Source organism: Sciurus vulgaris, assembly GCF_902686455.1.
Source record: "Sciurus vulgaris genome assembly, chromosome: 14".
Taxonomy (NCBI): Eukaryota; Metazoa; Chordata; class Mammalia; order Rodentia; family Sciuridae; genus Sciurus; species Sciurus vulgaris.
The window spans coordinates 83,351,218-83,365,808 of NC_136475.1; the positions used below are offsets into that span (position 1 = coordinate 83,351,218).

At 53.3% G+C, this 14,591-nt stretch overlaps 2 protein-coding genes across 3 annotated transcripts in view; one reads left to right on the forward strand and one right to left on the reverse strand.

The window, feature by feature from the left end:
• LOC306643697 (uncharacterized protein) overlaps window positions 1–14,591 on the reverse strand; it is a gene marked incomplete at both ends in the record, with an annotated part of 64,495 nt that overhangs the window by 26,094 nt on the left and 23,810 nt on the right. The window lies entirely within an intron of this gene.
• The window catches only part of HS1BP3 (HCLS1 binding protein 3), a 30,369-nt gene continuing 19,581 nt past the window's right edge, over window positions 3,804–14,591 (forward strand). The window contains exons 1-3 of one of the 2 annotated variants that reach the window (XM_079110590.1): window positions 3,804–3,955; window positions 9,493–9,658; window positions 12,770–12,977. In XM_079110590.1, coding sequence (XP_078966716.1) covers window positions 3,924–3,955; window positions 9,493–9,658; window positions 12,770–12,977 — 406 coding nt within the window. In that variant the 5' untranslated portion in view covers window positions 3,804–3,923. Of the gene's footprint in view, window positions 3,956–7,053; window positions 7,631–9,492; window positions 9,659–12,769; window positions 12,978–14,591 lie in introns of those variants that run through there. The other variant, XM_079110591.1, reaches the window with a different exon arrangement.

Below are 14,591 nucleotides of genomic sequence, written 5' to 3' on the forward strand. Positions count from 1 at the left end.
TATTGATTCTTGCTTTTATTTCTTGCGCTATGATGGTCTTGTTAAGGAAGTCTGGTCCTAAGCCAATGTGATGGAGATTCGGGCCTACTTTTTCTTCTGTTGGATGAACGGTCTCAGGTCTCAGTCTTAGATCCTTGATCCATTTTGAGTTGAGATTTGTTCAAGGTGAGAGATAGGGATTTAATTTCATTTTACTGCATATGGATTTCCAGTTTTGCCAGCACCATTTGTTGAATAGGCTATCTTTTCTCCATTGTAAGTTTTTGGCACCTCTGTGTAGTATGAGATAACTGTACTTCTGTGAGTCTGTCTCCGTGTCTTCTGTCCTGTACCACTGGTCTACCTGTCTATTTTGGTGCCAATACCATGCTGTTTTTGTTACTATTGCTGTATAGTAGAGTTTACGTTCTAGTATTGTGATACCTCCTGCATTGCTCTATGAAAAATGTCATTGGAATTTTAATAGGAATTGTGTTAAATCTGTATAGCACCTTTGGAAATATGATAATTTTGATAATATTAATTTTGCCTATCCAAGAACATGGGCGACCTTTCCATCTTCTAAGGTCTTCAATTTCTTTCTTTAATGTCCTCTAGTTTTCATTCTAGAGATCTTTCACCTCTTGGGTTAGATTGATTCCTAAGTATTTTATTTTTTGCTAGTTGTTTTCCTCATTTCCCTTGAAGACGTTTCATCACATGGCCTTTTTAACTGCAAGAGAACATGAGTGTTTTACCTTTTCAGCCTCTAGGGCTGTAAAAGCAAGAAGAAGGGGAGCAAGCATGGCTTTGGCATAGCTGATCTACAGTGCCTGCCATTCACTTCATCTTGTGTCAATCACACTGGATCTCATTTAATTTGCAGCAATGCTATGCGTTCAAGGTTTCTGTTATACCCATTTCTTCAAGGAGAAAACCAAGGCTCAAAGAGAGAACGGTTGCTTTTCATGACCCGAGTCTATCTAGCACGGCCTGCTCGTGGAAGAATTCCACGGGAACTCCAAAGCTGGCCTACTATGTGCTCTGCCTCTGTAGTGCACCCACAGTGCCCTGCTCGGCTTCCCTGTTGAACTCTCCAACTGTCCTTGAGTCATCTAAAAGACCCCTGGACAAGCCTCTGACTCCTTTTGCAGCCCCCAGGCCTGGCACGAGTGATGACTGAGTGACAAGCAAGGTGGTGGCCCTGCTCCATGTGGAGGTGCTCAGCCCCCTAGGACCTCTGGAGCATCACATTAGGGACAGAAACGAATCAGCAGAAGCCCAGAAGGCCCACCACACCAGAAACAAGGATAGCGTCAGAGCTTAGCCTGGTCGGAATTCAGATCACCACCACCGACTATGGTTATCTCTACTGACCACACTGCCCCTGAGGCCAGGGACTTCCCCTGGGCAGACAAGCTGGGAGCATTCTCCCAGGGCAGTGGGAAAGGGAGGAAGAGGAAATCTTTTGCAATGTGGTTTGTGTTATCACAACTGCAGCCATGGAAGGGCCTCCTCGAGTCAAGCAGGAAGCAGAAAATATCAGATTTAGAGCCCACATTCCATGCATTGTATACAATTATGCACTGGAGTCACACAGGGACAGGCAGGACCCAAAGAGGCAGAAAATAGGATTGCTATCAGGGATGGGATCACTTTCGTGGGAAGACTTGTATTCTTGGCAGATACCAGGTGTGCTTAGGTCCCGGTCATGCCCTCTTGGCAACCCCTGACCAGATCGGGATGAGTCCTGTCTCATTCATTCACAAGGCATTGATGACAGACACGTGACCAGCTCCACATCCATGGGGAGTCCCCTCCTTTGCAGCCTCCACCTTTGCTTTCCTAGACCCTCTGAGCTGTCTTTTTATGGGTTCTCACTAGTGGGCTCATCCCAACTCCAGCCTCCTTTCTACCCAGGGCCCCCACATCAGAACCTCCAGCCCTGGTCTGCCTCCTGAGGCCCAGACCTGTAAACCCAATCACTTCCACATGCCCAGACCCTCAGGCACCACTTGTCCACAAGAGACCATCGTCTGTCCCAGACCATCGACACCACTGCCCAGCCACTCAAAGGAGGCAAACCTTAGTCATCTTACTCCTCCGGCTCCTATCCCTTTAATTCCCCAATCTTGACCAGCTCCATCTTCCAGGTCTCTCCTGAACCTGTCCCCGCTTCTCCTCCAGGGTGGCCACCTCCTAGCTCATGCCGCCAACACCTCTGGATTGTTCTGCAGCTCGGCTTGTCTTCTTGCCTTGAGCATCACATGCTCCATCACCCTTAGCTTGGCTGGCCAGGCTCCTCCTACGTCTGCAACCCTCTGATGGCCTGTGTTGGCCTCAGGGTCTGTGCAGAGCCCCAAGCCTGGTGCACCAGGCGCTCCCTTCTCGCCTCTTCTGCTTATTCCCTAATGCATTCTTCTTTATCTTGAGAGCTTCATAGATACTCCTACACTGGCCTTTCCATCCTTATTTCTTGAGGATTTGCCTTGGACTTTGCTCCTTTAGAAAGCCTTTTCTGACCCCTTCCCCTTCTCAAGGATAAGGGCAAGGAAGCCCACTGAAGCCAGAGACTGTGTCTTATTCAGTGCAGACTCCCAGTCTCCAGCACATTGTGTGCCTTGGGTGAATGTGCGATGGTGGACATCGCACCCGGATTCCCAAAACTCTAAGCCCATGTTGTTTTCTACCAGACCCTGAGTTCTCTTCCCCTAAAAAAGGGCATGCCACTTTAAATTAGACATGGAGACAATTTACTGCCACGAACCCTGCTCTGCACACAGACAGGCCAACGAAGCAGACAGCAGGCTCCCTGGCCTCTAGACTCTTCCCCTGCAGCCTCACTGGTCCCCCTCAGAACACTCATTTACTTGACCATCCTTCCCCCCATTATTGCTATTTTGTCTGTTAACAAATCTGAAAGAAACCCAATAAGGCGTATGAACACTTATTCAAAAGACACATTGGGAAAGTCGTTTTTTTTCAAAAATTTTACGGTGGGATTTCTTCACTAAAGTACAAGTAACAATGATGTTGACCATGATAGCAGTGGTGGGGTCAGCTAGGAATGTGGTCAGTGCCACCCGATGCTGAATTCTGGGATGGCTAAACCCCAGCTTCTGCAGCTCTTGTACCTACAACAGGATAAGGGCCATGATCTGCATCTGCCTCCTGGCCCTGCTTCCAGAATTAGCTATTCTCTTTCTGGGCCACTTTGGCAGAAAGCAGGACCTCTGCTTCTCAGGAGAAGTGAGTCTACCATGAGCGTGTCTGTTCCCTTCTGCAGGCCACCTAAGGCGCCTTCTGAGGAAATCTGACCCTGGGGCTCCATTGCCCTGCCCCAGCTGGGGACCCAGAGGCAGGGATCCCCACGGTCTCTGCTGAGGTTCTGCTCCTCCGCAGGAAGCGGCTCTCTGAGGCTCCTCAGTGGGGCAGGGTACAGAGTGGGTCAGGTGCAGAGTGTGAGCCGGCAAAGAAGGAAGAGCACCTCCAGGACAGGCAGGAAAGGGAAGAGAGGCGGCGGGCCTGCCCGCCGTGCTGTTCACTCTGCGGTCCGAGTCTCCGCAGCCTGGGAGGAGCCCCAGCCTGGTAGGTTTCTGTTGATTGACTGGTTTAATGAATACCTAAGACCAGGAGGGAAAGGGAGGGCCCAGCACCAGGAACAGAAGTTCTGTCCCTTCGGGGGCTAAGCATTAGCGCCACACAAACGCAAAATTAAATGTCACCACGCCGGGCCCTGGGAGAAGTGTTTTCTAGGTGGTTCCCGAGTCGGAGCAGCAGCGTAGACCACTGCGGCCCAGGCCACCGAGGCTCCGCCGAGCTCCGCCGCGGCCGCCAGGGGGCAGCGGAGAGGCCGCGCGGCGCCCCGAGCGCCGGGCCGGGGCGCGGCGACGTCGGCGCCGCCGGATCGCGTGACCGCGCGCCCGCTTGCTGCCGCCGCAGACATGCAGTCCCCGGCGGTGCTCGTCACCTCCAGGTGAGCCAGACTCCGTCCCGCGCCTCCCGCAGAGCCGCGCCGGGTGCGCTGGGCGCAGGGCCGAGCGCAGGCCGCCACCGCAGCGCCCCGGCCGGTTCCTGCGGGCCCAGCCGCCCGCGTGAGAGGTGGCGTGCCATCGAGTGTCTCCTTTTTGCAGATGGGGAAACTGAGGCACCCAGAGGGTAAAGCACTCACCCAGGACCCAGAGGAAGGCCGGGGCCTGGCCAGGCGGTGCAGGCGCCCCGGAAGAGCCACTGCGCCCCTTCCCTTCCTACTGGGGTTCATTTCTTAAGGGCCTGAAAATCGAGTCCGGCGCTGCCTGTGGGCCAGGCTGGGCGTGGACATCGGGCCCTACGGAACAGACCCGCCGGGTGGAGGTGCTGGGAGGGAGCAGTGCGTTCAGGTTGCCAGGGTGCGGACTCTAACCCGGTGGAGGCGACTAGAGGCAGCTGCCAAGGAGGGAAATGGGGGTGAAGTTCCAGCAGAGGCCTCCGATGAGCCCTCCCAGGGGACCCAGCCAGGATGGGTCCTGGAACCCCTGGGAGGATCATGGTTTTACTCTTTCCCGCCTTTTAAATGACCGCAGTGATACACTTCAGGTATTTTCATGTCACACCTGCTTCCTAACAAAATCTTGGACTGAGATGCCAGTTTGTTATGTAAATGAACGTGTTGCCCAACTTTCCAGCTGTAACCCGAGCTACCTGGGACTTCAGGTCTAGAAAACAGAAAATAGAATCCTTTTCTCAGCCTTGGTGTGGGAGCCTGGTGGTCTGGGCTCGGTGCGGAGACTGCAGGTTGCATCTGCCTTGGGGAAGAGGCTCCCTATTGCGTCCTCAGTCTCCTCTTTCTGAGTCTGTTTCCTTTTCCACAAGTTGAAGGTTTAACGTTAGCAGGTGAGAGCACATCAGATCCCCTGAGTCACACCATATAGACCCACAGTGTGACTTTGGGGCTGGGTACTTGGGAAGGGAGCTTTCCTCCCTGCCTACTCCCCTCCCCCCCATGGTGTGTCAACAGGCATGCGTGCCATGGTGGTGAATCCTGCTCACTCCCTCCTTGCAGCAGGCACTGGCAGACCCAAAGAACTGGCCTGCGGAATATGTCCAAAGGCCTCAGTCCAGCAGTGAGGGTGGCTTTCACTTGGGGGCCAGCTCATGTTCCCAGTCCAGCTTCCTCCCACCACCCGTCGCGTGTGTGCGTCCCTGCATTAATTCAGCCAGCAGGTGCTGAGGGCCTGTCCTGTGCCAGGGACCTGCCCAGATTCTAGGATACAGAGGTGAACAAAACAAGGTCCTGCCCTTGCTTTAATGGGGACACATGGACCATAGGCAGATACAGAATATGGCAGTGATGAGCAATGCCTGGGAAGGAAAATAAAATGATGGGGTAGATGGAGCAATAGGAATGAATGCTGTTTTATTTGGTGTGGTCAAGTGACATCTTTCTGATAGACTGACGGCTGGGCAGGTCTCTGCTCAGCTCCCTGACGGGGAGAGTCATGGGAAAGAAATCTTGACAAGTGTGTGCTCAGGTAGAGAGGACAGAGGAGCCAGTTTTCTGAGGCCAGTGTGGTAGGAGTGCGGGAAGCAGGGGAAAGTGTCAGGTTGCAGTGGAGAGGTGGACTTGGGAGCAGGGGACAATCAGGAAGGGCTTCGTGGGGTGGAAAGGCCAGGGGACTCCATTGTGAGTTTGATAGGATGCGGAGAACAGCATTAGCATCCGCTCGAGTTTACCCAAGAATGTATGGAGGGCAGCTGCTGGGTTGGTCCAGCGTGATGGGGTGGAGAAACATGTAGCTTCTGGACTGTTTAGGAGATTGTTTCAGTTCTGCTGATGATTCAGTGTGGATGTGAGAACAAGAAAGAGGAGGCAAGACCAGCTGCAAACTTTTTGTCTCCAGATACCGAGAGGAGGACGTTGCTGTTTACTGAATGGGAAGACTGCAAGGAGCAGGTTTAGGGGCAGAGGGGTGTTTTAATCAGCTTTTCACTGCTGTGACTAAATGGCCCAACCAGCACAACTGTAAAGGAGGGGGAGTTTATTTAAGGGCTTAGGGTTTCAGAGGTCTCAGTCCATATACAGCCAGCTCCATCATGTCGGAAAAGTGTAAGCAGCTCACGTGATGATCAGAAAGCAGAGAGAGGTCTCCACTTGCCAGATACAAATATATACCCCAAAGCCACACCCCAATTCCCATCTCCTCGGGCAACATCCTGTCACTTCAATTACCACCCAGTTAATCCCTATCAGGGGATTAATTCACTGACTAGATTAAGAATCACAACCCAATCTTGTCTCCTCTGAACCTTCTTGCATTGTCTCACATGTGAACTTTTGGGGGACCCCTCACATCCAAACCATAACAAAGGGAATCAGCACCTGTCTGGCAGGTTAATTTTGAGGAGCTTGTCGACAGTCAGGTGGAGATGTCAGGAAGGTGGTTGGAAGGATGGCCCTTGAGGGGAGAGTGGACTGCAGAAAGGACTTGAGTGTCATTGGCTTGGAATGGTATTTAAAACCTTGAGCCTAGAGAGGTGGCCTCGGGAGGGTATCACGAGAGGAAGGAGGTCTAGGGAGGGCACTGCGGGAGAGCTAGGGGGTTGATCCAGTTAGTGAGGATTCACCTTCAAATGTAGCAGCACAGAGGTCACAAGTGACACAGACAAGGGCAGTTCAGGTGCATCATGAGGACAGCAGTCCTGTTGGAATAGGTTCAAGGTCAAACAGGAGAGGGAATCTAGGTCCCTCTTTTGAGTTTGGCTGGGAAGGGGAAAGAGAGGTGAAGAGAGGAGAAAGTGGGGTCAAAGAATAACTTTTGTTATAGGGGTAACAAGAGTATGACTGTCTGCCAAGCAAATGGTCCAATAAGGAGAGCACATTGGTGATACAGGAAAGAGAGGGGCGAAGTGCAAAAGCCACGTCCCTGAGCAGGTGTGGGGCCAAGATCCACTGCTCCTGGAGAGGCCTGTCTTAGGAGGAGCAGCCAGTTTGGCCACTGCCCTGGGAGGGTGCAGGCGCAGTGGTGAATCTTCTGATTGCTTCATTTCCTCAATGCAGTAGGAAACAGCATCATCAGGGAGAGTGGGTGTTGGGGGTTTGCTGAGAGGGAGGATCTAGGCTCCATGTCTTGCTACTCAAGGGCTGGTCCCTGGAGAAGGGGCACAGAGCAGCATGAACATTAGCTGAAGTTTATCCCAGAGGCGTGGGCTCAGAATCGGCGTGTTAGCAAGATCACCAGGGGACTTTCAGGCACATTATAAACTGAGCAGCTTGGTCTAGGACACGGGGTCACTTTATTTCTGTGAGCCATGTCCTGCCCACCACTTGCTTTTGGGATTTAGGGTTCTATGAGGACTCATCCCACTTATGTAGGTGTGGTCTGCAGCTTCTTCATGCTCCAAAGGCAAAGTTGAACAACTGCAGCTAAGATCAGGTGGTCTGAAAAGCCTGACTTAGTTCCTGCCTGGGCTTTTATAGAGAAAGAGTCCTAGGGGGCGTAGGGAATGGCCAATGAGTGGATTAAGCCCAGGTGCATCGGCTCACACAACAAAAGATCTCCAGCCTATCCCAGGCTCCTGATTCAGCAACCTACGCATGCCTGTCTCACAAGTTCCCAGACGATGCTGATGCTGGTCCAGGGACCACACTTTGAGAATCCACATCTAAAGTGAGGTACGGTTGCCAGGGCCACTGCTGCAGCTTGAAGTTAGTGGCCATGAGTTTCAGGCAGGACTAGGCATTATGTTTGTGCCAATCGTGTTGAGCTGCCAGGGCACAGGGGCAGGAGTCAGAGAACTAGAAAACTGTAAACATGGTCTTTTTCCAGTCCAGTTGAGCCCCAGGAGAGAAGTCAGGGAGCCAAGTCCTGGGTATTGGGATTCCAGCAGTGGATTGGAAACAGGTGAGGGACAGGTGTCTTTGTACCCTCAAGCCTGGGACACTTCCAGGGAGCCCAGCCCATTGGAGGCTCTGGCATTTGAGGAACTAGAGGCCAGGGAGGGAAGATGAGGTTTGTCCTGAGGTCCCCTCCAGTCTTCTGCCCTCCGCCTTGTCCCTTCCATCCACCTGTACTTCATATTCATCATGATCCTAAAGAAAATGTGCCTCATTTCTTTATCATGCCCCAAGAGGCCACCTGGACTCTAGTACAACTCTCAGAGATTGAACCCTGGCCAAGCCTGGACACACCGAGAGCTTAGCATGACTCTCCCTTGGAGCCCGTTTCCCTGTCTTGAAGTCACACTCCTCATGAGTCTATGGACGGTGGAAGTGACTTAGCACAGCCCACCGCTGGGGGTCCCATGGCTGCTGTCCCACTCACCTTAGCCTCTGGTCTCCTTTCCCTCCTGTGTTGTGACAGTAGCGCTGAGATGCCACAAGCACACACAGTCTGCTCAGCATCAGGCAGAGGACACTGTCATTGACCTCTGGCAAAAGAGGGAGAGGACCGACCGCCTGGTCGCCACGTTTTTCTCAAAGCATTCCTCTACCTTCCTGCACCCCGCACACCTCCGTGGAGTCAGGTCCGCCTGGGCCTTCAGGAGGGACTGTGCTTATCCGTGTGCATAGTACACGAGCATGTTCTTCACGTGCACAGGCCCGTGTGGTCCCTGGGTGTGCGCACACCGCGAGCAGTGCGTCACAGTCAGCCTCCCCAGTTGTTGACAGCAGCCTCGTGTTGGTGGCAGGGCCAGCGTGTTTACCCTGTGTGGGGACATGAGGAATCTGTTTGGAAGGAGTCCCGGGGGATGGATGTTTGATGGACTGGGGTATAATTCCAGAAGTGAAGGGCAAGACCAAGCACGGTTGAAGCTCCAGAGGCCCGTGTGACGGGCCTGCCTGGTACACACTAAGAGTGCACCTGCCAGAGGCGTGCACGTGAGGTGCGTTCGTCCACACAGTCTGCGACATACCCTGCTGCAGGATGAGGGACATACCTCACATTGTTCTCTCTTTGCAGAGAACCCCTCATGGATTCTTTGCTCCCCAGTAGCCCCTGGTGTCTCGATACTGTAGTTTAACCAGTACATCCTCAGCCTCAAGCCTCATCTTGCCCAGAGGAGGAAGCTGGCCTGGCCCGTGCCTCACTGGCCACTTTCAGCATGATCCCCAACTGGGCAGACTCAGTCGCCAACCCCTGCTTCTCATTGACTGAGGAGGTGTGAGTCTTTCCAGGTTCACAGTCCCAGGCTCCTTCTCTGATCTGCATAGATCCCCACGATGCCATCTGTACAAGTTCCCCAAGCTCACACACTGTGTCAAACGCTTAGCTCTTCATGATTTTCCACGAGCTTCATCCTTACCTGTTTCCTGCTAGGAACAGATGTTTGTCCCAGAGGCAGGACTTAGCGTAGGTGGCCTGGAGAGCAGGGTAGGTGGCCAGCAGAGCAGCCAGGCACTATACAAGGTGGCCAGCAGAGCAGCCAGGCACCCAAGCCCACCAGGCTATCACAAGGTCTGCCTGCATTTCTGTAGTGAAGGAGCAGCTGACTTGAACCTGAACTTTACTTGCTTTACTTCTTTTCCTTTGGTAGGCAAGTTCAGAATGTCCACACGGGCCTTGACCTGACTGTGCCCCAGCACCAGGAGGTGCGGGGCAAGATGATGTCTGGCCACGTGGAGTACCAGATCTTGGTGGTGACTCGGCTGGCTGCATTCAAGTCAGCCAAGCACAGGCCCGAGGATGTCGTCCAGTTCTTGGTAAGCAGGGGATCACAGCTGGAATGTTCCAAAGGTATTTAGAATCCAGGTGGGCAGAAACGCCTGCCCAGCAGGGTGCAAGTAGCATCAGGGTATGGGTCCTTCCCCATCCAGTGCTCGCTCAGAGTCTGGAGCACCAGACCGTATCACATGGGGGCACAAGGGTGAGTCAGGGTGTGCACAGTCTCATGCGTGCACCTGTGGGCATGGGCAGCACTGTGAGGACCAAGTGACCGGAGCATGTGGAGGGTGGGGGCGGGTAGGATTCTCAGTCCTGCTTTGTCTGCACAGACCCAGGTTCCTTCCCTGGATGGTACAGGAAGTGCAAGCTCGGGCCAGGGTTGGGCCTACAGTGCAGGTTTTGGAGGTGAAGTTAAAAACCTGGGAGTAGATGAAGTTACCTGGAGAACAGATGTGGAAGGTGGAGAGAAGGGCTGAGGAAGAGATTCTGGGGACCCCCGCAGGTCAGGGACAGTCAAGGAGGAGAAAGAGTCTGCAGTCAAAGCTGAAGGAAGAGAACTGGGCATCTGTGGAGTCACAGGAGCTAAGGGAGGAGAGTTTCAAGAAGGAGTGAGATCCCGTTTGTTTATTTATTATTTACCCTTTGGTCTCCTGGCAACCAGGAAAGATAGGCTACAGGATTTTAGGAGAAGATAAAATGAGCCAGCGTCCTGCAGTCCAGAGGGGAGCAACCTGTTGCAGACTTGTTCACAGGTTGGTTCTGAATCTCCTGGCAGCCACAGACAAAAGGGAAACAATGAATTTCATAGCTGAAGACCTATTGAAAAAGACCAAAATCTAAGAGAAATGTACGGCACAAATCTTTCTTCAAGGGACATTCAGCAACATCATGAGAAGAGCCCAAAATAGCAGGGCTGTTTTTCATTCAACTGCTTCTTAAAACAATCTTGGCAAGAAGCTGGGGAGCTGGTGGTTATGTCTGCATTGTTCTAAGAGTGACTCTGCAGTACCTGATAATCACTCTTTATTCAGGATGGGGTTCAATGCATCCATGTCTTCAGGGACAAAAGCAGAAAGAGAGAACATTTGAGATTGTGTTCCTGGGCATGAGGGAGCAGCAGCCCTGTGGGAACCCTTGGGAAGTGCCAGGTCATTGTGCTCCGTCCTGTGCTGTGGGCCCACCTCACATGCAGGGCATGTGTGAGGATGTCTCTAACACTTCCACATGCCACGCCACTCACCCTGCATGGTCACGTCCCAGAGCACACAGGACAGTGCTTCTCAGACATTTTAAAGTTCCTCCTTTACTCCCTGTGGGATGGTCTGGGGTGACAGTGTAGCCCAAAATTGCATGCCACGAACCTGAAATCTCTCTGGAGCTACATGATTTAGATAAAAGAATTAATGAACTTTCAGCATCTAATCCCTAAAAGGACACACTTTTTAAAAAGGTATAGATACGTTCGATTGCTAACCATGAAGTGAAGCCAGCCTTCAGGAAGGGCTACTGTGTTCAAGGCTTGGCAAACCCCCATGCGTAAGCAGGCTGCAGGCGTGCACACAGATTAGAGGGCCAGGGAGCAGTGTCACTGTCTGCCCAGTGGTGGCCTGTGCACAGGGTGCACCACACACACGAGTTCTCGTCTCAGCTGCCTCTGCACTTGGCACCTCTCCCTTGCTCTCCTCTTGTGCCTGGGGCAGGTCACACGTGGCTATGGGCCCTCGAAGGCCTGGGCTTGTACTGAAAGCTCCCAGCCTCCGTGCTTTCTAGGTTGGTGTGTCAGTGGGCCCATCCCACGTGGAGGAGTCAGGCCAGCAGGGGGCGCTTGACCCCCACTGCTGCTGCTCCCCCTTCTTGGCTGGAGTCACCAGTCAACCTGGATCAGGGCCCGTGTTACCAGTCACTCTTGAAAGGATCCCTCTATCTTTCCTGAAGGGCTGTTCTCAGGAAAGCTCTAGAACTAGATTTTCATACTGACGATTGCTGGTAGTAGCTCCCTGTCCCAGGTGACTCCCGACGTGGGAGCTTCTGAAGCCCCTCAGCCATCTCTGGTATTTAAAACTGGGGTTGCTGAGTGATCCAGACATATCCTGTGCAGTGGACTGGACCACCAGGCCTCCTGAACCCAAGCACATGGGATTGTCTTTATCCCTGGTTTGCCAGCGTGTTCCAGAGAACGCTAAGGGTTCAGGCCAAGGCTGGGGTACACATATGAGTCACCTGTGCCTTTGTCTTCCACACTGCCACAGACTCATCAGGAGATAGCCCCAGCCTCTGGGGAAGCAATGAGGGGGACACAGGCTGTTGGTGGAGACTGTGGCGCAGAGCAGGTGACTTTTCTCATAGCCCACACTTGATTATTCAGACTACAGCCATGGTACCATACCCACTAGGCTGTAACCACTCACCCACATGAGATCCGAACCAGCTGCAATATTCCATGTGGAGCAAACACAGTAAGAACTTGATAAGTGAATGAGTAGATGCTTAGCTGCCTAGAAGGAGTAGGGAGAGGCGGGGGAGGAAGAAGAGGTGGTCAGCCAGCAACCTTGGAGGAAGCTGAGCACCACCCTTGGGGGACCTAGATGGCACCTGGGACCACCTTCTGGCATCAGCAGGAGCTTCACTCAGGTCCCAGCATGCTGAGAGGTCCTGATGGCAGTGCAGAGAACCAGTTTCAGCAGTGCCCAAACTCACTGCAGCTTGGGACTGGCCCTGCTGGAAGGGAAGGCTGCTGCTGACTTACACGAGACAGCAAACGAGATCTGCGCCGAGAAAAGGTGGCTCACGGCCTTGCTGGATGACTGGAGAGTCTTCCAGGTGCCGAGATCACCTGCAAATGCACGGAAAGCCCAGGATGGAGGCTGTGGCAGTGGGCTCTTGCTGGCCAGGGAAGCGTCCCTATGTCGCTGCCTTTACCTGATCCTGCAGCAGTCCCTGCAATCCCACCATGGCTGCAGCTTTCCTCTGGGCCTCTGGGGTTTTCCTAAGGGACCAGAGCCTGAGGCAGGAAAGCTGGTGGAAGGGCAACAGGCAGGCCTGCCCCTGGGCACTCAGGCACACTCCTGTTGGCACACCTGGTTTAGGGGTGAGAAGACCTCTCCCCTCCTGCCCTTCACTCAGGAAACCTCATGCTTCTCTCATTCCAGGTCTCCAAAAAGTACAGCGAGATCGAGGAGTTTTACCAGAAATTGAGCAGTCGTTACACAGCTGCTAGTCTGCCCCCGCTGCCCAGGAAGGTTCTGTTTGTTGGGGAGTCTGACATCCGGGAAAGGACAGCCGTGTTCAATGACATTCTGCGCTGTGTCTCGAGGGATGCCCAACTGGCAGGCAGCCCAGAGCTGCTGGAATTCTTAGGTACCTGTGGCTCTGTCCTACCTTCCTGTGGTCCCCCTGGCCCAGAACCTGGCCTTGCTCCTCAGCTGGGCAGGAACAGGTCCACAGCTGCCCTCCCCAGCCTGGCAGCTTTGACCAGCCTGTTGAGGCAAGTAGACTTCACTGACATCTTGAACTGAATGGTGAACAAGAGAGCCAGCTCTTGAGGGACTGCCCACCAGGGGGCCAGATGGGTCACACTGTGTTCTCCCTAGTGTGACCCCACCATGGCCTTCCTGGCCAGCTCCCTCCCTCAACACACACCCTCCACCTCCTGCTAGCTGGACCTAGGAACTGTGACATACAGGGAAAGTTGTGCTTCCACAACCAGGCTGGTGACCTGGACCCTGGGGACACTGCCTCCCTGCTTCTGATCCCCACAGAGAGGCCTGTGATCCAGTACCCCTGCCTCCAGTAATGAAGACTCTGAATGCTTTCGGAATGTGTCCCAGCCCTCTGTCTCCCTCTGGTTTTCTCATCTGTGAGATGGGGACGTGACCAACTGACAGGTGGTCATGCGCTGAGTGAGCTAACGCATCGGAAGCACTTAGAACACAGCCTACCACGCAGGAAATGGTGGCTAAGATGATACCGCACCTCAGCACACCCTGTCCACTCCTACCCACCACCCCACAGCCCCGCAGGCAGGGATTGGTCCCTGAGCACTGAGGTCGGGGCAGGCCCACTGGGAGGACTGGGCGCTCACCTGACTCCTCCCTCTTCAGGTCAGTGGCTTAACCACTGCATCTCCTGGTTCCATAGGACAGAAGGGAATTTTTCAGAAGAAAGTCAACAGGAAATAAATCAGTTTTTAAAAAATGAGCATCAGGGATGGAAGCAGAACTGGCAAGTGCACAGGGGAAAGAGGACAAGACAAGGTCACATGGTCTCTGTCCATTTCTGTGCCCTGTGCACAGGCCTGGGATCTCTCCCGCCCCATTTGCTCCAAGGCCACAACCCTTCCTTCTCTGCCTGGCCTGTAATGAGGGGTGTGTGCAGCTGGAGGGGAAGCTCGGTGTCCTCACCCCTTCTGTTAGGAGAGACAGGACAGGGTGGTCCAGCTTCCCTTGGCACTGTGCCTGGTTCCTCGTATGTAAAATGGAAACAGCTTAACGTCTCACAGGGTTGGGTTTTAAAGTGTAAGATGCTTGTGACGTGAAACTGAAGGGACATGAGCTTTTAAATGTCTGAAAGAAAAGAGCTGAATATACAATGTAATCATCACCACTCAGTACACCCCGTATGGGCGTTAAAGAACACTCTGCAGGGACGTATTTGAAAAAGTGAATGCTCTGAAAGAGGAACTACTCAGTCACTAGTTAGAGAGAGACAAACAAGTAGGCAGACCCACGCTTGTCGGACTCTCCACGGGGGGAGGACTAGCCTTTCTTACTCCCAGCCTTTGCAGACAGGTACTTTTACAAATGCCACCCACGGATGCTGTGGGGAGCCAAGCTGCTGCGGATGTTTCGGGATGCTTGCTCTCCCTTTCTGAACTTACCTCACCCTGGACACCTGTCTGTGGGCCACACTTTGAGATGTAAGCCAGATTGTAATGGAGGGATGCTGTTTATTCTAGACTCTTCCACATGCTCA